Source organism: Notolabrus celidotus, chromosome 15 (genome assembly GCF_009762535.1).
Source record: "Notolabrus celidotus isolate fNotCel1 chromosome 15, fNotCel1.pri, whole genome shotgun sequence".
Lineage (NCBI taxonomy): Eukaryota > Metazoa > Chordata > Actinopteri > Labriformes > Labridae > Notolabrus > Notolabrus celidotus.
In genome coordinates this window covers 24,040,074-24,064,017 of record NC_048286.1, presented here as the reverse complement: position 1 = coordinate 24,064,017, position 23,944 = coordinate 24,040,074, and the positions used below count along the sequence as shown (strand labels likewise).

General features: G+C 40.1%; 3 protein-coding genes across 6 annotated transcripts in view; 2 read left to right on the top strand and 1 right to left on the bottom strand.

The window, feature by feature from the left end:
- LOC117826931 (TSC22 domain family protein 2-like) overlaps positions 1-6,193 on the top strand; it is a 28,604-nt gene extending 22,411 nt beyond the window's left edge. The window contains exons 2-3 of the mRNA XM_034703357.1: positions 3,727-3,778; positions 4,227-6,193. Of these exons, the coding sequence (XP_034559248.1) occupies positions 3,727-3,778; positions 4,227-4,616 (442 nt within the window). The 3' untranslated portion in view covers positions 4,617-6,193. The remainder of the gene's footprint in view (positions 1-3,726; positions 3,779-4,226) is intronic.
- A 3,262-nt stretch (positions 6,194-9,455) lies between these two features.
- Positions 9,456-18,295, bottom strand: LOC117826400 (UAP56-interacting factor-like). Of its 3 annotated transcripts, none has more exons than XM_034702411.1 (10): positions 18,086-18,295; positions 17,794-17,934; positions 17,536-17,699; positions 13,612-13,760; positions 13,067-13,139; positions 12,848-12,903; positions 10,856-10,930; positions 10,536-10,662; positions 9,932-10,024; positions 9,456-9,822 (listed from the first exon to the last, which is right to left on the bottom strand). In XM_034702411.1, the coding sequence occupies exons 1-10, from the start codon at positions 18,156-18,158 to the stop codon at positions 9,814-9,816; spliced, it is 960 nt and encodes a 319-aa protein (XP_034558302.1). In that variant the 5' UTR covers positions 18,159-18,295; the 3' UTR covers positions 9,456-9,813. The 3 variants fall into 3 exon arrangements, with proteins under 3 accessions (XP_034558302.1, XP_034558300.1, XP_034558301.1); XM_034702409.1 differs by having other exon boundaries at positions 9,942-10,024; XM_034702410.1 differs by having other exon boundaries at positions 9,456-10,024.
- Positions 18,296-18,335: 40 nt separating this feature from the next.
- On the top strand, positions 18,336-23,256 carry cpdp (CPD photolyase). Of its 2 annotated transcripts, none has more exons than XM_034702408.1 (10): positions 18,336-18,528; positions 18,660-19,006; positions 19,125-19,273; positions 19,429-19,611; positions 19,747-19,905; positions 20,491-20,689; positions 21,803-21,955; positions 22,132-22,253; positions 22,383-22,542; positions 22,643-23,256. In XM_034702408.1, the coding sequence occupies exons 1-10, from the start codon at positions 18,506-18,508 to the stop codon at positions 22,789-22,791; spliced, it is 1,644 nt and encodes a 547-aa protein (XP_034558299.1). In that variant the 5' UTR covers positions 18,336-18,505; the 3' UTR covers positions 22,792-23,256. The 2 variants fall into 2 exon arrangements, with proteins under 2 accessions (XP_034558299.1, XP_034558298.1); XM_034702407.1 differs by having other exon boundaries at positions 18,337-18,528; positions 18,636-19,006.
- Positions 23,257-23,944: the final 688 nt, after the last annotated feature.

Below are 23,944 nucleotides of genomic sequence, written 5' to 3'. Positions count from 1 at the left end.
GCTTCGTCTAATTAGACACACATTTGGTTACAGGGTGAAGCTGAGGTGGATGTTTTTCTATTACTTCATAGGGTTTGGTTATGTAAGCTGTCGCGGGGGTTCATGTAACGTACTCTATAAGCAAGGGTTAATGAAGAAGCACTGACAGAAGAAATTGAATTCCTCATTTTTGTATGTCTTTGTTTAGGTGATGGGTGTGTTTCTGCCTGTATCGTGTTATGGACACCATGTATGTTTCAGTCGACACATGTCTTTCTTTGTTCATTGTGGATGTGTTTGCATGCGGCGCATTGAAGACGCTGTCATATCTGACAGATCAAAGGAGGTGCTATAGGACGGGGGCAGTGAGTGACAGTGTTTCATAGCAGCAGAGGTATGGGGAACATTCCTTCCCCAGTCCAACCCGTTGATAACGATCTGCCGAGAGCTTCCGCTGGCCTCACACACATAAATTGGAGGGTGTTGAGTAAAAGAACATTGTGTCCTCAAGGGGAGTCTATGCCAACCTGGTGTCTACCTCCAGGTGTCCTTCCACCACATGGTGGCATTAGTCCCCTCTAAAAACAAGGTGATGCTTTTCCATCAGCATTTGTTGCAGGTGTAAGCCTTTGTTTTTATTAGCTCCTAGAGCAACATGGATTTTTTAGGCCAATAAAAATCTTAATTTAGGAAGAAAAACATTCAAATTGGTGGACTGGTTTACCAGTGCTACTTAATTTTAACAAACATTCAGAGTTGGACTGATATTCACAGAGTAAGATATGTATCTGTGGTAAGCTTATCAGTGGCCTCTGGTGGACAATTTTTTTAGTGCTGGCACTTCTCCTAATGATGTATTTCCACATTATGGAACAGATAGACTCCACTAAAATCTAAGCACTATAAGTACCAGGAACCTTTCTAAAACTGAGCTCTCTATTGCAATCTATTCCCCTCATTGAGGAGGTTTTTAGCCCATGGGTTCTCAAATGGGTCTGACCACTCCCAGCTGTTCAGACCTGCGGGGATACTGAATTGCTTTTTTTTTGGGTTCATGCATTCTTGCTCCCACAACACATTATACTAGCATAACAAGATTCAAAATTAAAATAAAAAAATCCAAGACTACATATTTTCTATTTCTGTTTCCTTCAGTCCTTGACTAAAAAAAAGCACATTGGCCACGGTTACATGATGTTTTTTAATTCAGAATTAATAATTCAGAATTAAATAATTCGGAATTAGAGTATTCTCCTTCGTGTTTACATGGAAATAGTAATTCCGAATTGAGGTTTACATGGAAAAAACGTTTAATCATCTTTATTCAATTCTGCTTAAGGTCTGGGGGTTGGGAAGGGTTCTGATTGGACAGGGGAGGGCGTGACGTATTTACGTCTACCAGAAGAAAACAGACTCCAGTTCCTGCTTCTTCTTTTTCGGTTACAACCATAGACTGGAAATAAAAATGGACAGCGTTGCTCCGCCTCTTCCCGTTGTACCGTTCTGAAGCCAAAAAATCGCTCTCCTAGGCGCCGCCATTGTGCAGCCAGAGCCTGTGAAGCCACTGTAATAAGCTCCGCCCTACAGCGTAACGTCACAAGACGCTGTGTGTCCTTTGAAGTTTCACTCTACGGCGGCTGTGAATCAAAGGAAACCAGGAAGTAAAACCACGTTTTTCAACCTCTAATAACTAACGAAAATGGGGGAGACAGATTTTTGTACCTATACTGCAGCCAGCCACCAGGGGGCAGACACACTGCTGAAAGCCTCACCACCAGGGCTGAGTCCGGCACGCTTGGTTACAACATGGAAGACCACACAATAAGTGCAATTTTTTCTTTGATTTTGATAATAGTTTTGAATAAACAGCTTGACACATACATATTGCTTCACTTTCGTCAGCTGAGGAGGAGAAGAGAGATAGAGGACCGGAGAAGGGAGGCGGAAGACTGTACTTTGGCGAATCAAAGCCAGTTAGTGCGACAGCTGCTCTACCTCAGCCTGAAATATGTGCCCGCCAGCGCAGAATATGTGCGTCATCACGACAGGACAAGGGAACGAGCATGCGCAAAACGACCGGAATTAATTTAAAGCGGAATGAACGTTTACATGATCGAGGAATAATTCAATTTGGATTTAAAATCAGAATAAACCAGACACTTACTTCGGATTTAAGTTTAATTCGGAAACTCATTTCATTCGGAAAATCATTTCATTCGGAATTAGGTGTTTACGTGGTTATTTTTAATCTTTTTAAAGAGAATTTAATTTTTATTCTGAATTAAAGAGGAATTAAAAGTATCAATTAAACGTAGCCATTCACATTTCATTTAAATGTGTTTATGTTAACATGAGTCTCAAGTTCAGTGCATAAAGAAATTAGCCTACAGTTTTTAGATCGCACATATAATTACTCATTTTACTTCTTTTTTTTTTTTTAACACAAATATTATTGTTAATGTCATTAAACAACCCTTTTAACTACCCAATCCTCATTGGAGTAATAATCGAAGTGAGCTTTCTGTCCAGCCCGGGCTTCCGTACACGCCTAATGTTTCAATCAGTCGGACGACGAGGCGGGCGGTGGGGGGAAACTGTCTCTCCGCCTCCTCCTGTCAGCTCCTCTGACTCTCCCAACCCTCGGTTCATGTTTCATTATACCTAATGTGGTCACAGTTACTGGACTGAACCGCCTGCGGTCCACACCGGTGGCTCCTTTTTTCCACCGGTGCAGCAGCAGCAGCAGCGTTCAGCGCCATGCCCTGCACGTTCTCCTACAAACCGCCGTGCTGCCCCGGGGGCCCGACCCGGCGTGACGCGACCTGCGAGCCGCTGCTGCTCTCCTGCCGGACCCGCCGCAGGTAACCGGAGGCTGCAGCTTCCTGCCCCGCTGAGAAGCTAAACTAACGGGAACATAAAGCGAACTGAAGGCGTTGATCAAAGTTATCTTTTTTAGCAGGACGTGAAAGTTTTGCATTAATGCTAGATCCATTAGACTGAAAGTGAGCGTGATGCCTTTAGCTGATGTGTTTTTGATTAATATCTTCTGAATGCAAAGTCTACATTTTAACAGTTAAAATGATGTATGTTAAAAAAAAGTATGTCATTAACTCAGCAGTGCTTATGGTTACTGTTGCTTTGTCTGTCGAGCACAGCTGCAATGTAAATCATCCGGGTTGGCTATGAAAGGGTCAGAAATGAGGTCACACAAGCTTTACAATCATAAATGTTAGAGGGGTTTTAAGCACCTGCTGTGACTGCTGCCTCTCTCTGAACATTTGACTCTAACTTCACTGAACAGTGAGGATTCACTTGATGCTGCATTTTTGTTCTAACTCTTCCCTTCTGCATTTCCTGAACTTTTCCCCTCTTTCTCCTGCTGCCTTACTGACCTGACCTAGATAGGTGTTAGAATGTGCATGGTATATAACCAGGGGTGACGACAGGTCATTTTATATGATCTGACCCAGATCCCAGATCAGCTGAGCTGATGGCGCCTTGGTTGATTAATTGAGCACAATTGTGTTGTCTGGTTTTCTACAACTTGTGTTTTTTTATTTTATTTAATCCTTCTGTTGTTTCCAGTGAAGGGTCCCGATCATTACACACTGTCCAACAATTCTTCTTTTGACATTTTTTTGGGGGGGGTTCAAAAAGTAGAGATGAAGAAAAATGACTCAGCCTGGGAGGTTTTGGATCCTGAACCCTATGAGGCTAATTCAAACATCTGTGTTTCCTTTTTCACAGAGCCTCGGGAACAAATGTTGCTGCCATCGATAATAAAATAGAACAGGCAATGGTGAGTAATCTGTTTACCATTAATCATAAACTATGTCTAATATTTTTAATGTAAAATGATTGAAGGAGGTATTTCATTGCATAGAAATATGGTTGGACCAGATGTTAAACACATCAATATTACTGTGTTATGCTGCTTAATTCAAATCATGTGGATTGACCTTTCTAATTTAGTATCTTTTAAAATACAGGTCCCCAGTTGCCTGTCTGAACTTTTTTTCTTAAAATTCTAGTCTTTATATTTCTGCATATCTCTACCTTTAATCATACACACACTGAATACACAGCTACCATCTATACATGAACAAATGTAGCCTTATCTTCTTATCTTCACTCCAGCATCATTGACTGAACATGAAAACCATAAATCACTCTCCCTGTGTCTGCTGCTCTTATCCACATCTTTGACTCTGCCGCCATATTTCATGACATCCTCCTTTCTCCTGCAGGACCTGGTGAAAAGCCATCTGATGTATGCAGTGCGTGAGGAGGTGGAGGTGTTAAAGGAGCAGATCAAGGAGCTGTACGAGAGGAACTCTGTGCTGGAGAGGGAGAACGCCGTGTTGAAATCTCTGGCCAATAGCGAGCAGCTGTCTCAGCTGCCCTCCCAATCGCCCGCCAGCTCCGGCAGCATGCTTCCCCAGCAAGGACTCAGCCAGCCCCCGCCACAGGCTCAGCCTCCGCTTCAAGTCCAGCCCCCGCCTCAGCCTCAGCAGTCCCAGCCCCAGCTCCAGCACAACCCCAAACCCCAGCAGCTTCAGACTCAGCCTCAGCTTGATCCCAGCCAACAGCAACAGCAACAGCAACAGCAACTGCAACCCAACGTCACCTCCGCTTGAAGTGCATCTGCCCTGCTTCCCCTAGGGCATGAAAAAAGAAGAGCATCTTCTCTGCAACCTATTACAAAATTAGTGTATGTGAAATTAAAAAGAAGAAAAAACTCTTTGTCTTCTTAGCCACCAGCTTGACCACAAAGTACAGCTTGTATGTATGTGTGAGTGAGTGTTTGAGTGTAGGGTAAGAAAGCAGGCATGACTGTCTAATGTAAGTGTGTATGCATCTGTACTGTGGGCCTTTCCAGTGTTAATGCAATCATCAGAGAGCGAGTGAGAAAGACTTGGACAGAGGAGGAGTATGTTGAGACTGGATTGTGTCAGAGAAGGGTCGGGAGGTTTTTCATCTTGGCTGTATTCCCAGAACGGCCGACTGCTGGGTCCGAGCTCGTGGACGGGATGTCTCATCTTGGACCCAGGCGGCGTCGCTGACCTGAGACCTGCTCATACTGAGGGTGTGGAAAGGGAGGGGTTCGCCTCACATAAGGGACAAACAGAAGTGATTGTCAAAACAGAGAGTGATTATTTTTTTAAACCGTGAGATAAATGAGGGGGTGAAGGGGTATTTTTAGCCTTGCTGTTTATCTTGTATTGAAAGAAGTGGGAGAGATTGAGTCTTGTTTTTTTTTTTCTCTGGGGGCGCCACACCGCTGCCGTTACTTTTTACATCAAGTCCAACCCTTGCATCAGTCTTTTTGAGTTCTACTGTTAAGTGTTTTATTTATTACAGGGCTGCTATTTTCACACATGAACAAGTTCATGAAACCTGTTTAACAGTAGCCCAGTGGATTGTTTCCCATTATCTTTTACAGTGTTTCAACATTTTGGCCATCGTTCCAAGAGGCAACGCTTTGGATTTGTTAAAAAAAGTAGGCAAAAAATGAATTCTGACAAATGTTTAACACTAACTCAAATTTTACTCTCAAATTGCCAATTCCTAGTTAAAGTTCCAGTATGAATGTACATTTTTGTATAGTTTAAGTATTAAGAGCCTTGATGGGTGACTCCATCTGTTGACATCAAATCTTAACGTGTGCCTGCAGACGGCATCTGGTGAAGATTTAACTCTTTAATCGAAAAGTGAATTAGTGTTGCCATACCCCCCTCCTTCTTTTTCCTCCATTGTTTTCCCGAGGGGGGCAGGAGGGGAAAGCTGTGAAATATTTCAACCTACTTTGTAACCAAAGATGCAAAGCTGTGTAAATTGATTATTTTTAAATGCACACTCATGTATTTTTCTTCTTTTTGTTACTTTCTCCTTCACAAAATATTTTGTTGCTGTTCAGCATGTTTTGCATGATCTGTAATCTTCAAACCACTTTCTTACCTCATTTTTATTCAGCACTCTTATTGTAAGATAGTCTGTGAACAGTGTAAATGGGCGAGGGGGAGGGGGTGGGGGGGGCAATGCAGAGCAGAGTGGGCGCAGAGAAAAATAACCTAGTGTTACTGACACTAGTCACAGAAAAATGAAGTGAGCCATGTTTTGTTCATTTAAATGGTGTTTGAATTTCATATGCCAATAGTTTTGTTACATTGCAAATTTTAATGTATTTAATAAAAGCAATATTCAGATTCCAAAATATGTCTGTTTCTTTTTCAGATTGATTTTGAAGTTCTGTAGACGTATGAATCCTTTTTGTTGTGCCTGGAAAAACCAAGCGACAACCTCCGGTCTCAAAATATGAAGCATATGCTGAAGTGATATAAGCTGCAGTACATCGAGCATCCACTTGAGGCTGGCTGCAGAAACACCGGAAACCAAACACACCAATTGAAAAAGACAATCTTTGCAGCAATAACAAACATGTTTACAGCCTGGTTCAAAAAATTGCTGCGGTCCAAGAGCTCATTTCTCTATCGGCACACACTGTACGGGAGGGGCTTAAATTTTTTTGAACACAGTGTGTTTAACACATAGACTGGAAATAAAAATGGACAGCGTTGCTCCGCCTCTTCCCGTTGTACAGTTCTGAAGCCAAAAAATCCCTCTCCTGGGCGCAGCCATTGTGCAGCCAGAGCCTGTGAAGCCTTTGTAATAAGCTCCGCCCTACAGCGTAACGTCACAAGCAAGCGGCAAACTCCGGTCTCAAATGATGAAGCCAATGCGGAAGTGATATAAACTGCAATACATCGAAAATCCGCTTGAGGCTGGCTGCAGAAACACCGGAAACCACATAGATATGAATGGGAAAAAGACGATCTTTGCAGCATTAATAAACATGTTTACAGCCTGGTTCAAAAAAAAGCTTGGCCCTACAACGCTAATCTCTCTAATGGCACACACTGTACTGGGGGTGAATTTTTTTCTAACATGACGGTTAAGAAGATATTAAGATTATGAGTTTTGCCCAAATAAGGACATGACTGACGTGACTCCCGGTCGGGAACACACAGCCATTGGCTAAGAGACTCACACTACGTCACACTCTGCCTAGTTGTGTTCTGCATTACCAATATGGCTGCTGCCGTCGATTTGCTTCAAAACAGCTCTCAGGAACAGATGGGTGACGTCACGGATACTACGTCCATATTTTTTACAGTCTATGGTCACAAGACGCTGTGTGTCCTTTGAAGTTTCGTTCTCCGGCGGCTGTGAATCAAAGGAAACCCGGAAGTAAAACCCCGTTTTTTAAACTCTAATAACTAACGAAAAAGAAACTTTTCAGAAAAAAGAGGCCTTGGACACAAAACAGTCAAATACTAACTACATATAACCACAGCATACGGATGTGAGAAACATTCGTATGACGTGTATTTATTTTTTTAAGTTTGACTGCTCCCCCATTCACGGATTTTTTGACCTATACTGCAGCAAGCCACCAGGGGGCAGTCACACTGCTGAAAGCCTCACCACCAGGGCCGTATCCGTCACACTTGGTTTAACACAGTTCACAAGATATTAAGATTAAGTTTTGCCCATTTAACGACAGGCGGGAACACTAGCTGTTGGCCTCTTTACGTCACACTAGGGCCCAATCTCAATGTCCACCCTCAAGCTCTCACTGACTTTGAGGTGCGTTCCCGGTAAGTCCATGAGGGCTTAGGGCTGTCCCACTGTCAAATCATCAAGTGTGTGAGGGATCTCTCACTGACTTTTCAAGCCCTTTATGCCCCCTCTTAACTAAATTTAGTGGGCATTTTTGCAGACTTAGCATAAGGAAATTACCCAGAGTTCATAGCATTGTGACCTGAAACACAGGATTCCCAGGGGAAGCCCAAGAGCATGGAAAGAAGATGGAAATTAAAAAAAAAAAAGTGCAAAAAGAAGCATGAAAGTTGCAAATAAATTTACAGGTAAAAAAGTTTTCCTGTAAGAATTAATATAAAAACAGCATTAATCTATTAGTCTTCACATATATGTGTATACCGTATAATTTATATATTTATAGTTATATAACCTATTTATATATTTTAAATTGTGTGGTTAAGCTGTCTATACGGTAAAAGCCTGGATCACATGGCATTCACTCGTCCCTTAAGTGCCTTAAATTTAAGGAAAGTAAAAATTGTGCAATAAAAATGCCTAACATCACTGAGCTGGTGACGTCATGCAGGTTAAATAAGAAGTCTCAAAGTGTTGTCCCATTCCAGTTCTACAGCTTTGAGCCCTTATAGCCTCCTGCCCTCAGTCACTTTCCAGCTGATGTCAATTAAGTCAAGAAGGGCTCGGGGCTCAGGGCTCGGGGCTCAGGGCTCAGGGCTCAGGGAGGACATTGGGCCTCATTCACTAACAGTGCGTACGCACAAATACATGCTTAAACTGTGCATACGCACATTTGAAGCACAAATCTGGGATTCATCAATTTATTCTTACTTGATTTTGTTCTTACACTGCGAACAAAAATAGAACTTCCTCAGACCATGCGTACACACAAATGATGACGACCAACTTTCTCAGAAAATGGAAACACATACTCTTTTAACTAAATGAATGACATATTTAAACTACTTTCAGTAAAAGAAAAAAGCCAGATGTCTGTCATATAGCCATTTGGCAAAAAGAATGGCAGAAAACTCATTACATTTTCTATTTTCGAGGTTTTATTTCGAGGATAGCTTGTTTTTTTTTTTTTTTTATAGTTTTTACTATAATGGGTAAAATTTACTATTTTAGTCAACTTAAAAAAAATATTCTCAAAGACATCTCACGACCCCCCATTTGTGTCTCGCGACCCCCCAGGGGGTCCCAATCCCCACTTTGGGAACCCCTGCTCTAAGAATCGGATGGCTGGTTGGTGAGCATATTTTTTTGTTTTATTTAGATTAAGTCTCTAGTCCCGAGGTGAAATTCAGCGTTGATGTCCTTATATGGATGAATTGGGGCGTGGTAGTATGCTGATTGCAGGTTGTGGGCACGCGCAAATTGATTCACTAATATACGCACGGTGGTGAGAACAAAATTGGCTGGTACACATGTCATGAATCCGACGGTGATTTTGCGTAAGCACTTATTTTATGCGCAGAGTAAGAAGATTTCTACGCATTTATTAGTGAATGAGGCCCATTGAGATTGGGCCTAGCTCTACAGAAGTTAGGTTGAGTTCAGCATTGCCAATATGGCTCCCGCCAATGATTGGCTTCAAACCAGTGCCTCAGAAACAGATGGGTGATGTCACGGATACTGACAAGGATGTGTTTGAGAAATGGTATTTTGTACGCGTTCTCTGCCTTTCATAATCCGAAATGCAGGTAAACAGTTCAACAGAAGCATTGATTTGTGGGTAAACTTACTAGACACACGAGATACATTGCATAAAAACACTAAAGGGGGGTGATTCGCTTGTGTTACAGAGACAGATGACTCTCATTTTAGGAAAAGTTATTCGGTGCTCTACAAACAAGTTTCAAGAGAAATTCATTTATTGAAACAAACTTTACAAAAAAAATTCTCAAAAATATCAAAAAAGGTATTCTTCACATACTCAAGTAAATCCGTAGCGGTCTTCTCTTAAAAACAAATACTTCTGAGTGGCCTTTATAGTTCTATCAACAGCTCAGAGTCCAGAAGAGAAAAAAAGCTCTTTCCTTCCCAGTCTGGATCGTTCACAATACAAACAGCTGGGTACAATGATATGGACAATGAACGGCGACTTATTTTTAACTACATGTTCTATGGACACCTCAGGTCTCACATCTGTGCAGGTTGAATTCATTCATCCCTCTGTTGCTCTCCTTCCTTGTAGTAAAGTCAGTCAGTGGGTCACACATCCTGTCCGTCACAAAGGTAAAGTTCATTGTGTGGCTGAGCAGGACAAACAGCTGCAGAGCTGCCAAGTGTTTACATGTCATCATCGTCATCTTCTCGTTCGCTAACCCACCGTAACAAACCTGCTGCCTTTACTGCTGTGTGCTGTGGCGGTGCGCTGATCCTTAAGGATGCGGAATCGCTCATTCAAGGTCATCGATGTTTGCTACGGGGGATAAAAACCAGAGACATGCTTACATTGTGTTGCAAACACTTGACAGAAAATGTGGAGACAGTCTTGTTGCATTTCACATAGGCTTATGCCTCTTAGTAAAACAACCACGCCTCACATGTTGATCTACAATCAAGCTAACTGCATGGCTGAAAAGATAGTAAAGATCAAATCACTGCCATGTGCTCCAGATGCAAAATATGTTGACTTGCAGTATATATTTATGGCAACACAATCAGTCTCTTCAAATTCTTAAGCGAAGTTAAACACTGTTGATCGGGAGCCTCATGTTTTATGAATCAAAGTATGCATCTTGAATTTTTCTGTCAGTCTATTTACTGATGGTTGAGTTTGTTTCATGGTGTCTTTGGGTTTCACCTGTTTTTATTGGTTTGTGTAGACCCATTGCACAGTAGCTTAGCCTATCAGTACTGAGGTGTGCAGCATTGGTTTACAACACATTTGTCCTTAAAATAAAATAAATAAAATACTAGTATGCCCTTACTGGTTTTCCAACACTGTTGATGTCAAATTGTAGGGGTACTCCTTTGGGTATTTTCTTCTCCGCTGTTTCCACTTTAACTGGAGCAGGGCTCGGAGCAGGGGGGTGTAGCGTCCAAGCAGAGGGGGGCCTACGAGCAAATCACAGTCCTCTTAATCCAGAGGTGCCTAATGTGTGATGTCTGCTATGACAGTCATAACTAACATTGTAAGTATGTTTTTTTTTTAAGAAACAAAATAAACCCCTACACCATCCATTGTGATAAACATGTAAATGATGTCTTAAACCACAGTGTTACTATTCTGCAGAACTAGTGAGCGTACTCAGGCTGAGTCAGTGCTGTGGGGTTGTCAATCGAAACAGTCAAGATTCCACTGTTGGTTGTTGATGTGCGCCACCTGGTGGAGAAAGAGAGAAGTGTTGCAGTGTCACATCAACACGACAAACACTGGGTCTCATTCATCAACGGTTCTTAAGAACAAATTTGTTCTTAAAACCCACTTAGAAAGTTTTTAATAAGATTCAAAGTTTTCTTATCTGGGATTTGTTCGTAGGGAAGAACAAAATCCAAGAGCACTCCAAGATTACAGGAATTAAACAGAGAGACTTGTGTTCCCTGTGGGAGAACCAGGTGCTGAAGAAACTTTATCGGCCAGCCATTACATGTCCTTCGTACCGAGTTTGTATTGATGCCTTCAGCTCGCCGTTTTTATGCACCCGTGAAGAGAACTGATCGGTATTCAAAATCTTTTATCCTGCCAGGCTTTTAAACTCAGACAGCACTCTTTTTAGTCATTTATATAACATTGGTATGACAAGAGATTATATTGTCTTTTAATCGTTATCGTATCTTACTGTTATTTATTTATTACATTAACTTATTGCTGTCCTCCACAGACCCTCTGGTCCCATGTACAGACACGGCACTTGACTTGGGACTTGTAGCATGTATATATAATGGATGTGTTGTAGATGTTAAATGCCGTATGGTAATCTAGAAATGAATTCCCCTTCTTGGGATCAATAAAGTTGTCTGAATCTGAATCTAGCGCACATTTGAGTGCTGACATGTCAGTGTCAAATAGTTGGATAATGTGTTTTCCTTCATTTAGCACCTTAAGACTTTTACAAATACATGATTTAATCAACTTTGATTTCAATCATGTAATGTTTATTTTAAACTACAAAATGTTAAATTATAAATATGAAATTAACAACCAGGTAAGACATTTCAAAATTTCAGAATCAGATCAGAATTAGCTTTACTGACCAAATATAGACCTACAAACATGAAACATGAAATATTAACCTGAGGAACAAGATGACATAAGATAATAATAAAGGCAACAGTTTAAATAGTATGTGATGAAGGGCAAACTTATTCTCACCAACAATCACTCACCCTCACACACGGGTATTTAATGACTAATGTGTCACATGTCAATCATTTTACAGCGACAGCTTTTAGAATAAAGTCGTGGTCCAATCGTATCGGTTATTGGAGAACAATCGGTCTCAGGATACTTTCCATCAGATTTGAGATCAAACTTTTTTTATTTCACTTAACCTGCTGTGCGCACTTTACTGGTTACAGCGCAGCGTTTCTGATAAAACATTCTTTCAACAAGTGATATATAATTTTTACTATTCACTACTGAGGTTATAAATATACTTAAATAAGTCAGCTTGTTTGTGTTTCACTTCCAGCAGCACTACCTCCATTTCAGATCAAGTAAATCAACTTTTCACTTTACAGTGCGCAATCGGTTTCATTTAATTTGCGCATTCCCGATGTCTCTGTTCCTCTCATGAGCCTGTGTGATTTCTGTGTGTGGCGCTGCAGTGTCATGCCCCCATATGGGCATTTAAGAGGCGAATATCTATGCTAATAAGGAACGTTGAGAACAAGCTTCAAACTTACGAGGACATAGCATTCATCAATTTAAGAAGAGGGTGTGCACAACTCTGCAGTTTAAGAACCGCTCATGAATCGTAGACTTCTCTTAGGAACCTTCTTTTAGTTTTGTATTTTATGTATATTTTGTATGTTATGTTTTGTTTTATATAGACCCCAGGAAGAGTAGCTGCTGCGTTAGTGGCAGCTAATGGGGATCTGAATAAAGAAAGGAAAGAAAGAGTAAATTTAAGAAAAATCTTAAGCAGGTATTAATGAATGAGGCCCACTGACTCTACAATGGAAAACAATGATCTTCTTTCCCCTTCAAATGATTCATATCCTTAGTATATTTCCTCTTCCTCACACCTGTATGCACGCAGGACAAAGAAAAGCCTCACAGTGGCTTTGCAATACTCACTGTCGAGTTCTCACTGGAGGAGAACGAGAATTTGGCTTTTGCACCTGAGCCTGTACCTGCAGACGTGAAAAAATAAACACAAAAGGTGTGTTGACATTTGGATTTAGTTTTAGACTTCAAAGTCCAGATAAACCGACGATAATCTATATGCTAATAGAAAACCCATAACACAAATACAGTCGATTTAACAACTCTCAATAACGCACGACTTCTGTGTACCTTCAGTCCTCTGCGAAAAAGAAACGTGGCCTGGCGAGCGTCTCTCTGAGTCTGCTGGACTGTTGGCAGTGGTCTGCAAAAGTGCAACAAATAACAAAGCATTATTTAAATACATCAGTGTGTGAGTGTTGCCATGCACACACCAAGGTTGACAACATCAAGTATAAGTTTTAGATCAGTCCTTCATACCTGTTTGAAATCAAAGTATTCCCTCCAAAATATCTCTTAAAACTGCATTTTAAGCAACACGTGACTTTATGTTTACCTTCTTTTTTCAAGTACATCATACACACATACAGTTGTGCTCATAAGTGTACATACCCTGGAAGAATGTATAATTTCTTTGGTACTTCCTGTTGTAATTATGATATAAAAGGAGTAAACACAGTTGTTTGATAATAAATGGCTTCACCAAACCACTAACCATGAGTGAAAAAAAAGTTGTTCTCTTATCTTTCATATTCTCTGAAAAATGGCAAAAAAAGAAAAAGAAATTCTGCCAGGGTATGTAAACTTATGAGCACAACTGTATGATTTGCTCTCACCGTCTCTGCAGCTGAAACGGCCTCCTGACCGACGTTACATTCTGGCCTCTCTGGGGATCGGGCTGCCTGTACGGCCTCCTCTGTACCTCTGGCTTCCTGTACGGAGCTTCAGGGCGTTGAATGAAGGGCTTTGTTTTCTGTCTTGTTTTCTGAAAAAGAAGGTCTAGTTGAGGAAAAACAAACCCTAAAGGCATGGCATGGTACATAATACTGTCTAAGAGACAGCATTTACACTACACTTCAGTGGAAATGCTACTCTCGATCAGGGCATTGTCTGTAAAATATTAAAATCAAAAGTTTTGTACATACTTTATCAATTATTATTTTTATTGCAAGATAACATTAGATTTGGAGAATGTAAATTGATTCCTTAGTATGATAACATGATAACAAAGCACAGCTTTTAATGAAGTCACCATGGTTTGATTAAAAAAAAAAGGGGAGAAAAATAATTTCGGATACTGAGACAGGAAAAAGTTGTAATCACATCTGTTGAGATTCTAATTAAGCCCTCTCAGCTTTAATAAAATAAAACTTCTGTTCTGACAGCAAACAGAACAAAAAAGTTTCTAATGTCGTCTAGAGCAGATAACCGGAGAGATGGCTACTCAGCAGCAGCACCTGGAAGAAGCAGCTGCTGTCTTCTACAGGTGACTGCATGCTGAAAAATCTTTGCCTTAGCATATGAAGTTACTGTAATTAACGCAGGAAGAGAATGGTCATGTTGTAGAGGTGCAGGCTTGTAGAAAGCAGAGTAAAAGGTGATGCACAAGTTTTTACAGACTTTTATTTTTGAGACTCTCTGTCAGCTTGTTCAGACACCGTTCAACAGCAACAGTGCACTGTTTCTTTAGGTTCTACTGTACCATCAATACAATCAAATTTACGTTCAACAAACACTTACTACAACATTTGTGTAAAAGTGTCAAACTACACAGGTGTGGGTAGCTTTCAAGATGCACAGGTTGCCTTAACAGCCTATAGAAAGAGGCATATTTTATGTCTGAATCTTATTTTTACTGCAACATATTGTCCTAAACTATTTTTTTTAATTTTATTTAACCTTTATTTTACCAGGAATAGTCCCATTGAGATACAAAGTCTCTTTTTCAAGGGAGTCCTGGCCAAGACAGCAGCATAAAAAGTTTCACAACTATAAATACTCAACCTTGTAAATGTAAACAAAAGAAAGTGGATGAATTAATTTCATAATGCATGACACCAATAGGGTTGCTTCAAGTTGTATGAGCCACCAGATGTCACTGTGTTTGCTGAGTTTGAAGCTTCAAAGCTTTATCTTCTGAAGCTATTTTCAGCACAAATACAAAAAAAAGCCACAAGGCTTCACAAGGCTTTATCTACCCACCACTGTCTCTAATAAACACGACTACAGCACGGACCAGAGGGGAGATTAAAGCAACAGGGCTTTTTTTGGTGTGGGTGTGTTTGCGTGTGTGTGTGTGTGTGTGTGTGTGTGTGTGTGCGTGTGTGTGCGTGTGTGTGTGTGTGTGTGTGTGTGTGTGCATAGATTATTTTGTATATTCGATCAATTTACATATGTATTGACAGAGGTGTCAAGTAACAAAGTACAAATACTTTGTTACCTTACTTAAGTAGAAATTGTGGGTATCTATACTTTACTGGAGTAATTATCTTTCAGCCGACTTTTTACTTCTACTCCTTACATTTTCACGCAATTATCTGTACTTTCTACTACTTACATTTTAAAAACAGCCTTGTTACTCCTGTTTCACTTCGGCTTGTTTTCATTCCTGCTTGTCATCGTTAAAAAAAAAACACATAAAAAAACAAAAACATATAAAGATAAATCGCGCCATCCGGATAGAGTCCAAGTTTCTCACTTGTTACATTTATGCACCTGTTGTGATAGGGTCTTAATAAAGTAATCAAACATTTTGGCTAGCCTAGATTAGTTTGAAGCGATTTATCCTTCGTGTTGAGCCAGACTCTATTGGTCAACACCAGCAGTTTTTAAGTGTTCTTTTTTAAGTGTTTCAATAGTTTTTTTTTTACCCTTTTCTTAACTTGAACACCCAAAAAATGTCAGCTGGCGCAAAAAGATATTTGTCAAAATATATGTACTTACCTATCATTTATTCTAACTGAAACTTTTAGTAAGTATCCCTTAGAGTGGTTACTGTGCTTTACACATTTTTATTTAGGATTATGTAGGATTTTTGCATTCTATTGGCCAGGTATAAAATATAATTGTTTACAGTTTTAGGTTGGTTGTACCACCTGACATGGAAAGTGTTACTGTCCACCTATAAGATGATAAAAGCTTTTCTATTATTATTTAAGAGACATCTGCAAACCTTTTAACTCAGCCATGACAATTAGCAGGGTCCTCTGAATGATTTCATATGTTGAAGTCCATTATAACTACTTACTTTCAAAATAAAAGGTCCATGAGTACGGTGGTGCCACCCTGACATTTGAGAACATGCAAATTGCTGGACAAAAGTTTTTAAATAACCTTAGGTGCCTTTAAACTATTGATATTTAATAAATTATGTTTATTTTAAAGCTCTTATGTAAAATCATACCATGGTGGTTTAATTTGAATTCATGATTATTAAAATACATTTTTTAATAGTATTTTAAGTCAGTTCACTTGCTCGGACGGTTGTGCCACCTGACATTTTCAGGGTTTGAGATACTTAAAAATAAAATAAATCTCAATATTTGAATGTACTGAAATTGTATTTAAAATAAGCAGATTTTATGGAATCAATTGATGTATGTCTTAAAAATAACTAATTATTCCAAAAGAAAATAATGGATTCGGACACAAAAATATGCACGTCATGTCAATGACCCTTCAACATTAACATATTAATATAACATTATAGTCATTATGGCCTTTAGAAACATATTTTTTTGGGAGGTGGGGTAGTGCACTATAGGCCCCTGTGGCGCAGCCTAAGCTTTTGTCCTTAATGAGATTTAATCCTCATTACATTAATTTAACTTTTATACTTTAAGTAGTTTTGAAACCAGTACTTTCACACTTTTACTTGAGTAAAACGCTTGAGCTGATACTTCAACTTCTACAGAAGTCTTTTTAAACCCAAGTATCTATACTTCTACTTGGGGAATGAATGTGAGTACTTTTGACACCTCTGTGTATTGATACGAAAGTAGGACGTAAACATCAAAACTGGTACTGCCAGCCTTTTACATTCAATTTGACATCATCAGAGACTAATATCAGTCTCCAGACACATGTGTACTCCAGTGTGTTCTTCAGTACGTGGATGTATATTCACATTCCAATAAAGGCAACAAACCTGTGAAGTTTGACTTTTTGCACCATAACAATACTTATAGGCAACTAGTCATCATATCCTCCGCTCCATGAAACACATTAATGCTCAGTAGTACACAAATATGGTTCTTTAATGTATTTGCATTGTACTGAAATGCCTTCATTTTCAATGGGCATGAACGCGTCTGAAACAGGTGCAACCCAAATATTTCAACCTTAACATATTAATATAACATTATAGTCATTATGGCCTTTAGAAACATGTTTTTTGGGAGGTGGGGTAGTGCACTATAGGCCCCTGTGGCGCAGCCTAAGCTTTTGTCCTTAATGGCATTTTTTCCCCTTACATTACTTTTACTTTTATACTTTGAGTAGTTTTGAAACCTTTTACACTTTTACTTGAGTAAAAAGCTTGAGTTGATACTTTAACTTCTACAGAAGTCTTTTTAAACCCTAGTATATATACTTATACTTGAGTAATGACTGCGAGTACTTTTGACACCTCTGTGTATTGATACCAAAGTAGGACGTACACATCAAAACTGGTACTGCCAACCTTTTACACTCAATTTGACATCATCAGAGACTAATATCAGTCTCCAGACACATGTGTACTCCAGTGAGTTCTTCAGTACCTGGTTAACTGGCGCTCTGTTGATTGTACCAACTCTCTTGAGCAGTGCTGTTGGCCTCCTGGCTGCCAGTCCTGTGATAACCCCCTGACCTCGTCGTCGACTCGGCAGTGAAGGGACCCTCCTGTTTCTTAATTTAGGTCCCCCTCCACGGGGCACGCCACCTCCTAATATAGAGAACATAAGCGACATGTTGCCGAGGTGTTTGGTGAGGTAAAAAATGAAAGGTGACAAAGTAAACAACAGCAAGCAGATACACACCTCTCTGGACTGGACCAGCAGTCCTGGTTGGAATCCCTTTTCCTTGATTTAAATGGCCTTTCTTCTTCACTGGTCGGCGGTTAACAGTGGCCTGTCTTCTTTTGACCTGCTGCTCTTTCTTGTTCAACCGAATGATGTCATCTGTGAACACACGGGCAGGGTTTAAAATACAATGAGATTTATTATTAAGAAAGCTATGATGCCAACCAGCAGCTGGCAACCTCCCACCAGTCTGTAGCTAACATGAGCTAGTGCTCTATTTTAGTAACGTTAGTGTTAGCCAGCACCTTACCTAATGACATGTCGACTTTATCAGGAGCCGCTGTTTTCCTCCCCCGTCCTGCTGTAAACTCGTCTTTGTTCATTCTTGAAATAACACGGAAACAATTCGTAGTGACAGTAAAAACACACAACAGTTGTAAACCGTGTCAGTTCTACGTTCTTCTCATTGAGTCTACGCTACAAACACACACGAACCTCATCTCAACGTAAACGGCGCGGCGCATGCGCAATAAAGACTCGCATTGCATGGTGGGAAACGTGGTTTATTTGATCAAAAACAGCATTACAAAACCACCATACCAGCGTGTACATGTAACTGGTTGTGTAAGGAGAAATACGACTGCAAGCGTCTTTTTTTTCACCGGGCTGCAGAGAGACTGCTAAGTTTGTCTTCTGACTCTCACAGAATTGCTGTTATTTCATTCATTGTATGTTGCAGTGCATTTGGAGGAGGTATGTTTTACGTCCATTGTCTTTTTAAAGATTTGTTTAACTCATTGTTTAACTCCTTTTTTATGTACGGAACGTTTCTCATCATTTCCACTCTGTTTAACCTGCAGCTCGTCTTTATCCTTTGCACCAAGGCACTTTGTGAGGCTTATTTCCCACAGCAGTCGAAGACCCACCTCAGTGTTCCTCTTCTTGACGGAGACATCTGCAAGTCAAACCATCATGTCTGACAGAAAACGCAAGGCACCAACAGATTCCGCCAAAAAGCCCAGCGCTAAGCAGCAGAAGATGATCCCCGTGAAGGAGGAGAACCAGGGGCGAGCTGGAGGCTGGCTGCAGGATCATCTGAAGCAGCAGAGGACAGAGAACAAGGACGTGAAATTCAACAAGAAACGCCTTCGATTTATCTCTAATAATGAGAAAACGAAGAAGGGCTCAGAGGGTATACTATACTGGATGACACGAGATCAGAGAGTACAAGGTACATTCTTTAAAAATCTACTAGCTGTGCTGTGAGAAACCTATTTACACTTGACTCCAGCTTATGTGTTGGTTTTCTCTGTCTCAATTGGCAACATGTTTTCCCCTGTGTGTTTTAGATAATTGGGCACTGATCCATGCACAGCACCTTGCAGTGAAGCAGAGCCTTCCTTTGCACATCTGTTTCTGCCTGGTTGTCCCAAAATCAGACTTCTCCACTCTGAGGCATTACAGCTTCATGCTGAAAGGTCTCCAAGAAGTTGCAACGGTATTGAATTGTGATTTTCTTTATGAATGGATCCAAACACATCAACTACATTGTACACATACATTCCATTCTTTCTGGCCTTTTTTTTCTGTGCAATTTGATCCTGATACTTAAACAAAGTATATCTGACACAACTTTCTGCCTTTACCAAAAAGGAAAGTAAAAAATTGGATATCCAGTTCCACTTGCTGCACGGTTCACCAGGGGATGTCCTTCCCAGCTTTGTCTCTGATCATAGCTTTGGGGCAGTAGTGACAGACTTTTGTCCACTCAGAGAGCAGATGCAGTGGTTGGAGGACGTCCAAAAAAAGCTTTCGAAAGACATTCCACTCATTCAGGTAAAACTTTCTGTATTTGTTGTCTTCATCACATCAGTTCATGAAAAGGAACTATGTGAAATTCCTTCATTTGGTGTAATAATTTCTGTAGTATTTTCTTTTTAATGAGTAAACAAAACCCCATCTTCTTTTTAGGTTGATGCCCACAATATTGTTCCCTGTTGGATAGCATCACCTAAACAAGAGTATTCTGCCAGAACCATTAGAGGAAAGATCACCAAGCTTTTGCCAGAGTACCTCATCGATTTCCCACCAGTGGAGAAACATCCCTACACAGCTACAAGAACTGCCAAAGTAAGTACTGCAGTCTCAGTGAAAGGCACCTTGTGAATTTAAGAGAACATGTCATTGTGGGAAGGTAAAATATTTCTTATATTTATGCTTTTATTTCACCTTGAAGGGCTTTTGGGTTAGTCAAGATGACACAATCATAATACTCCTGAAATATCATTGCTTTGAAAGTGTTTTTCAAGTTCTCTCCTTGACAAGTGAGCTGTCAGTGAGCTTATTGGTGTGGAGTTTGGAAGACAGACTGCTGCAATAAACCACATTTCTCTCGACCTTCAACTGCTTCTCCCCTCTGCACATTATTTATTGATGTGAGAATATAAACAGTAGACTTTTGACTGTCCAAAACTTTTGTTTTCAATCCTAGCACTGGATATTAAAGTTGCAGGGATATGTACCCTACATTGCAGTGTTATGATTAATATTCAGCTCACTCGTCTGCGTCTCCTGATAACATAAACTAGGTGAAAGGCCCACATCTCTCTTCACCTCCCTCTTTGAAGTTGTTTTCTCTAGTGAATGTTTTAGCTCATCACTGTCAGCTGGGATCTCTGCTGAATGTTTCTCTCTTCCTTCACTGTCACCTCACAGCCCATAGAATGGGATGAGACCTTGGCCTCCCTGAAGGTTGACAGATCAGTAGAGGAGACGGCGTGGGCTAAGCCAGGCACCAAGGCAGGGATGGCCATGTTGGAATCCTTCATTGATGTTCGTCTTAAGCTGTTCGACACCAAACGCAACGACCCAAACTTTCAAGCCCTCAGCCAGCTCTCTCCTTGGATCCGCTTTGGTCAGTATAACCATGAGAAAGATATTGTGTGTGCACTGAACAAAACTAGCATATGCAAGAAACTCCACATTATTCTCAGAAATGATCCTTAACAATGCACATCTCCAACAATTCTGTCCAAACTTATGACTGATAAACTATCAGCCTATATCTGATCTTGCCTATATGATGAAGAACCAACGGTAAACACACTTTAAGATGCCTCTCTTGAAGACAATAAGATTGTTCAACCAAGGCTGGCAAGCCTTGTCACAGTACAATGGTTTAAAATGAAGTCCCAGATTTTTGGTTAATGTGTTCCAGAGTGATTAGTATTAGTGACCCTGACATTTTGTCATTAATGAGATAAATGTTGAAAATTCTATTATCTAAATTAGATTGACAAAACCGTCTTGTATTATTTTAGCTCGGTCATAAGTTCTGGGTAATGTTTTGCTAGTACAACGTGGACAATTTCTATTATTTTAGAACAAAATTTAGAGCTCTATAACTTTGGTGCTCCCACTCCAGATCACACTCAGAATATAACTAAATCAGACACCAGACATCTTTAATAGTGTGTAGGCATTTTAGTTAGTTAGTTGTTCAACCATGTACTCCATTTAAAGGAGTGGGTGACCCGGGTTATATTCCAACTAAGCGGCAACCTCCGGTCTTACATTACAAAGCCAATGTGGGAGTATTGAAAACGGCAGTTTATAGAGCCTCGGCTGCAGAAGTACCAGAAACCACATACACACCCATTCAGAAAAAGCCCATCTTTAAAGAAAAATAAACATGTTTACAGCGTGGTTCAAAAACAGTTTCAATCTAAATAGTTCATTTCTGTATCGCACACTGTACAGTGAGTTTTTGTATAACTCTTTTTTATTAAAGACAGCAAACTTACAAGTTTTGTTTAAACAGAAGCACAGCTGCTTAAAATAACTGACCATGATACACGGTAATTCTACTGGTGTTAAATTCCTCGTGTGTGCACACATACCTGAGCCTTAAAGCTCATTCTAGTTCTGATACTAGATGATAGAATACATTACTCTAAAAGTTTGACATATTCCTACCCTACTTTCTGTTTTCACATCTTCTTCAACCATCATTTTGTTCTCTGATCAGGTCACTTGTCAGCCCAACGTGTGGCCCTGCAGGTTCAGCAAAGTGGAAAGAAGGCAGCTATGCCAGTTGGCTCCTTCATTGAGGAGCTGGTGGTGCGCAGGGAGCTGACCGACAACTTCTGCTTCTACAACAAGAAGTACGACTGTGTGGAGGGTCAGTTCACATCTCTTTTGATAACATCCTGTTCACCGTATGGAGAGAGTTTATGAGTGATATAATTAGGAAAAGTTGAAATTATTCAGCCCATGGCACTTACAGTTGATTCAGCTTTCTTATTGTTTCTGTGAAATGCTGCTGTACTTAATGGTGTGTGTGTGTGTGGTACACAGGTGCGTACGAGTGGGCTCAGAAGACTTTGAAAGATCATGCCAAAGACGAAAGGCCATATATCTACTCACGTGAGCAGCTGGAGAAAGCAAAGACACATGATAAACTCTGGAATGCAGCTCAGGTACAGCATTTTGGCTTTGTATTTCATTCTCAGCTGTTCTATTTTTTTTGCAATTTCCCACTTTGGGATCAGTTACTAGTCCTTGTTAAGCTTTATTTCTTACTGGTCTTTGTTTCATTCCTCTTTTAGTACCAGATGGTCAGTGAGGGGAAGATGCATGGTTTCCTGAGGATGTACTGGGCCAAAAAGATCCTGGAGTGGACTCCTTCACCAGAGGAGGCACTCTCAATAGCTCTGTACCTGAATGACCGCTACGAGCTAGATGGACAGGACCCCAATGGCTTTGTTGGTGAGGACACAATTCTCATTTGAGCGAGGATGATACTGATGAACTGGGTTAGGTTTTCTCAAATATTCATGCCCTCTGCACTTTTTGTCCTCTCTTGTAGGATGTATGTGGTCGATCTGTGGCATTCATGACCAGGGCTGGGGAGAGAGAGCTATTTTCGGGAAGATCCGCTACATGAACTACAAGGGATGCCAACGGAAGTTTGACGTTGCCGGCTTCGAGAAGAAGTACTGTCCCAAACTCATCTGAAGGCTTACATTTTCAAGAAGAATGCCTAAAAGCCTTTGAATATTCCAGCCTTATCTCAGGGAGCTTTTGTAAATCCTATCCATTGGGGAGCGCCTTTTTTATAGTTCTTTATTGCTTGTTTTGTCCCAGACTGTCGGTTTGTTATTGCCTGGACTGTTTCTTATGCAGAATGTTCAGACGTCTTGTTTACACTTCTAAGTACTGTAAGCTTGTACTTTATGTTTGTGCTGACGTTGCTTAACATTAGACAGTGACCTTAGCGGAAAGAGCTTTTTTAATTTACTCATATGTTACTGTTTTATTGTCGTTTTTTTAAAGTTGCCTTTATCGTAAGCAAAGCCTTGTTTGTGGTGCGGGTTCATGATTCATTTATATCTCAGTGCATGCTGTTGTGTTCTGTGCATCTTCTCTCTCCTAGAGGGCCCAGACTGTACCATGAAATAAAAAGTTTTTTTTATTTCCTTATTTGGTTCTGTTTTCTTTACAGTTGACAATGATATATAAATTGTCCGATTTTGGAAATTTTTGATTAATCATACCCATTTTTCCTAGTGTTTCCAAAGTATTTCATTCAAAATAATGCAAAAAATGCTGCTGACACAAACAAAGAAAATAGACTTTGTAATCAGTTACTTGCATCTGTAAAATTATATACTTATGTGATATTGATATATACAGTGCTCAGCATAAATGAGTACACCCTCTTTGAAAAGTAAGATTTTGATACATTTCTCAATTAACACAAGAATAATTTCAAAAATGTTAGCAAAACTGAGTTTCATAGAACATTTGTTTAACTCATCATGAAAGTAAGGTTAATAATATAACTTGGATAACAAAATCTTCAGTTTTACTCAAAATAATTGCAGCAAAACTGAATAAACCCCACAACAAAAACTATACTATATCTAGTATTTTGTTTGACCTCCATGATTTTTAAGGACAGAACCAAGTCTTCTAGGCATGGAATGGACAAGTTGCCGACGTGTTGCTTCATCAACCTTTTTCCATTCTTGGGGCATTATATTCACCTGTGGTTGAATTCTTGTCAAATAGAATGTTGTAGTCCAATATTTAGCTTTGCGCCTAAGACTTTCATTGGGGTGTACTCATTTTTGCAACATGGTCTTGGATGAATTTGTAAGAAAAATCA

Bases quoted from the DNA above. Each gene is read 5' to 3' on its own strand.
- LOC117826400 (XM_034702409.1), bottom strand. From the start codon at position 18,158: ATGAACAAAGACGAGTTTACAGCAGGACGGGGGAGGAAAACAGCGGCT. The intron at 17,700-17,793 runs GTGTGTATCTGC...TCTCTATATTAG, and splicing joins TGCTGGTCCAGTCCAGAGAG to GAGGTGGCGTGCCCCGTGGA. The intron at 13,761-17,535 runs GTACTGAAGAAC...CTTCTTTTTCAG, and splicing joins ACAGAGCGCCAGTTAACCAG to AAAACAAGACAGAAAACAAA.
- cpdp (XM_034702407.1), top strand. From the start codon at position 18,506: ATGTTGCAGTGCATTTGGAGGAG. The intron at 19,612-19,746 runs GTAAAACTTTCT...TCTTCTTTTTAG, and splicing joins AAGACATTCCACTCATTCAG to GTTGATGCCCACAATATTGT. The intron at 22,543-22,642 runs GTGAGGACACAA...CCTCTCTTGTAG, and splicing joins GGACCCCAATGGCTTTGTTG to GATGTATGTGGTCGATCTGT.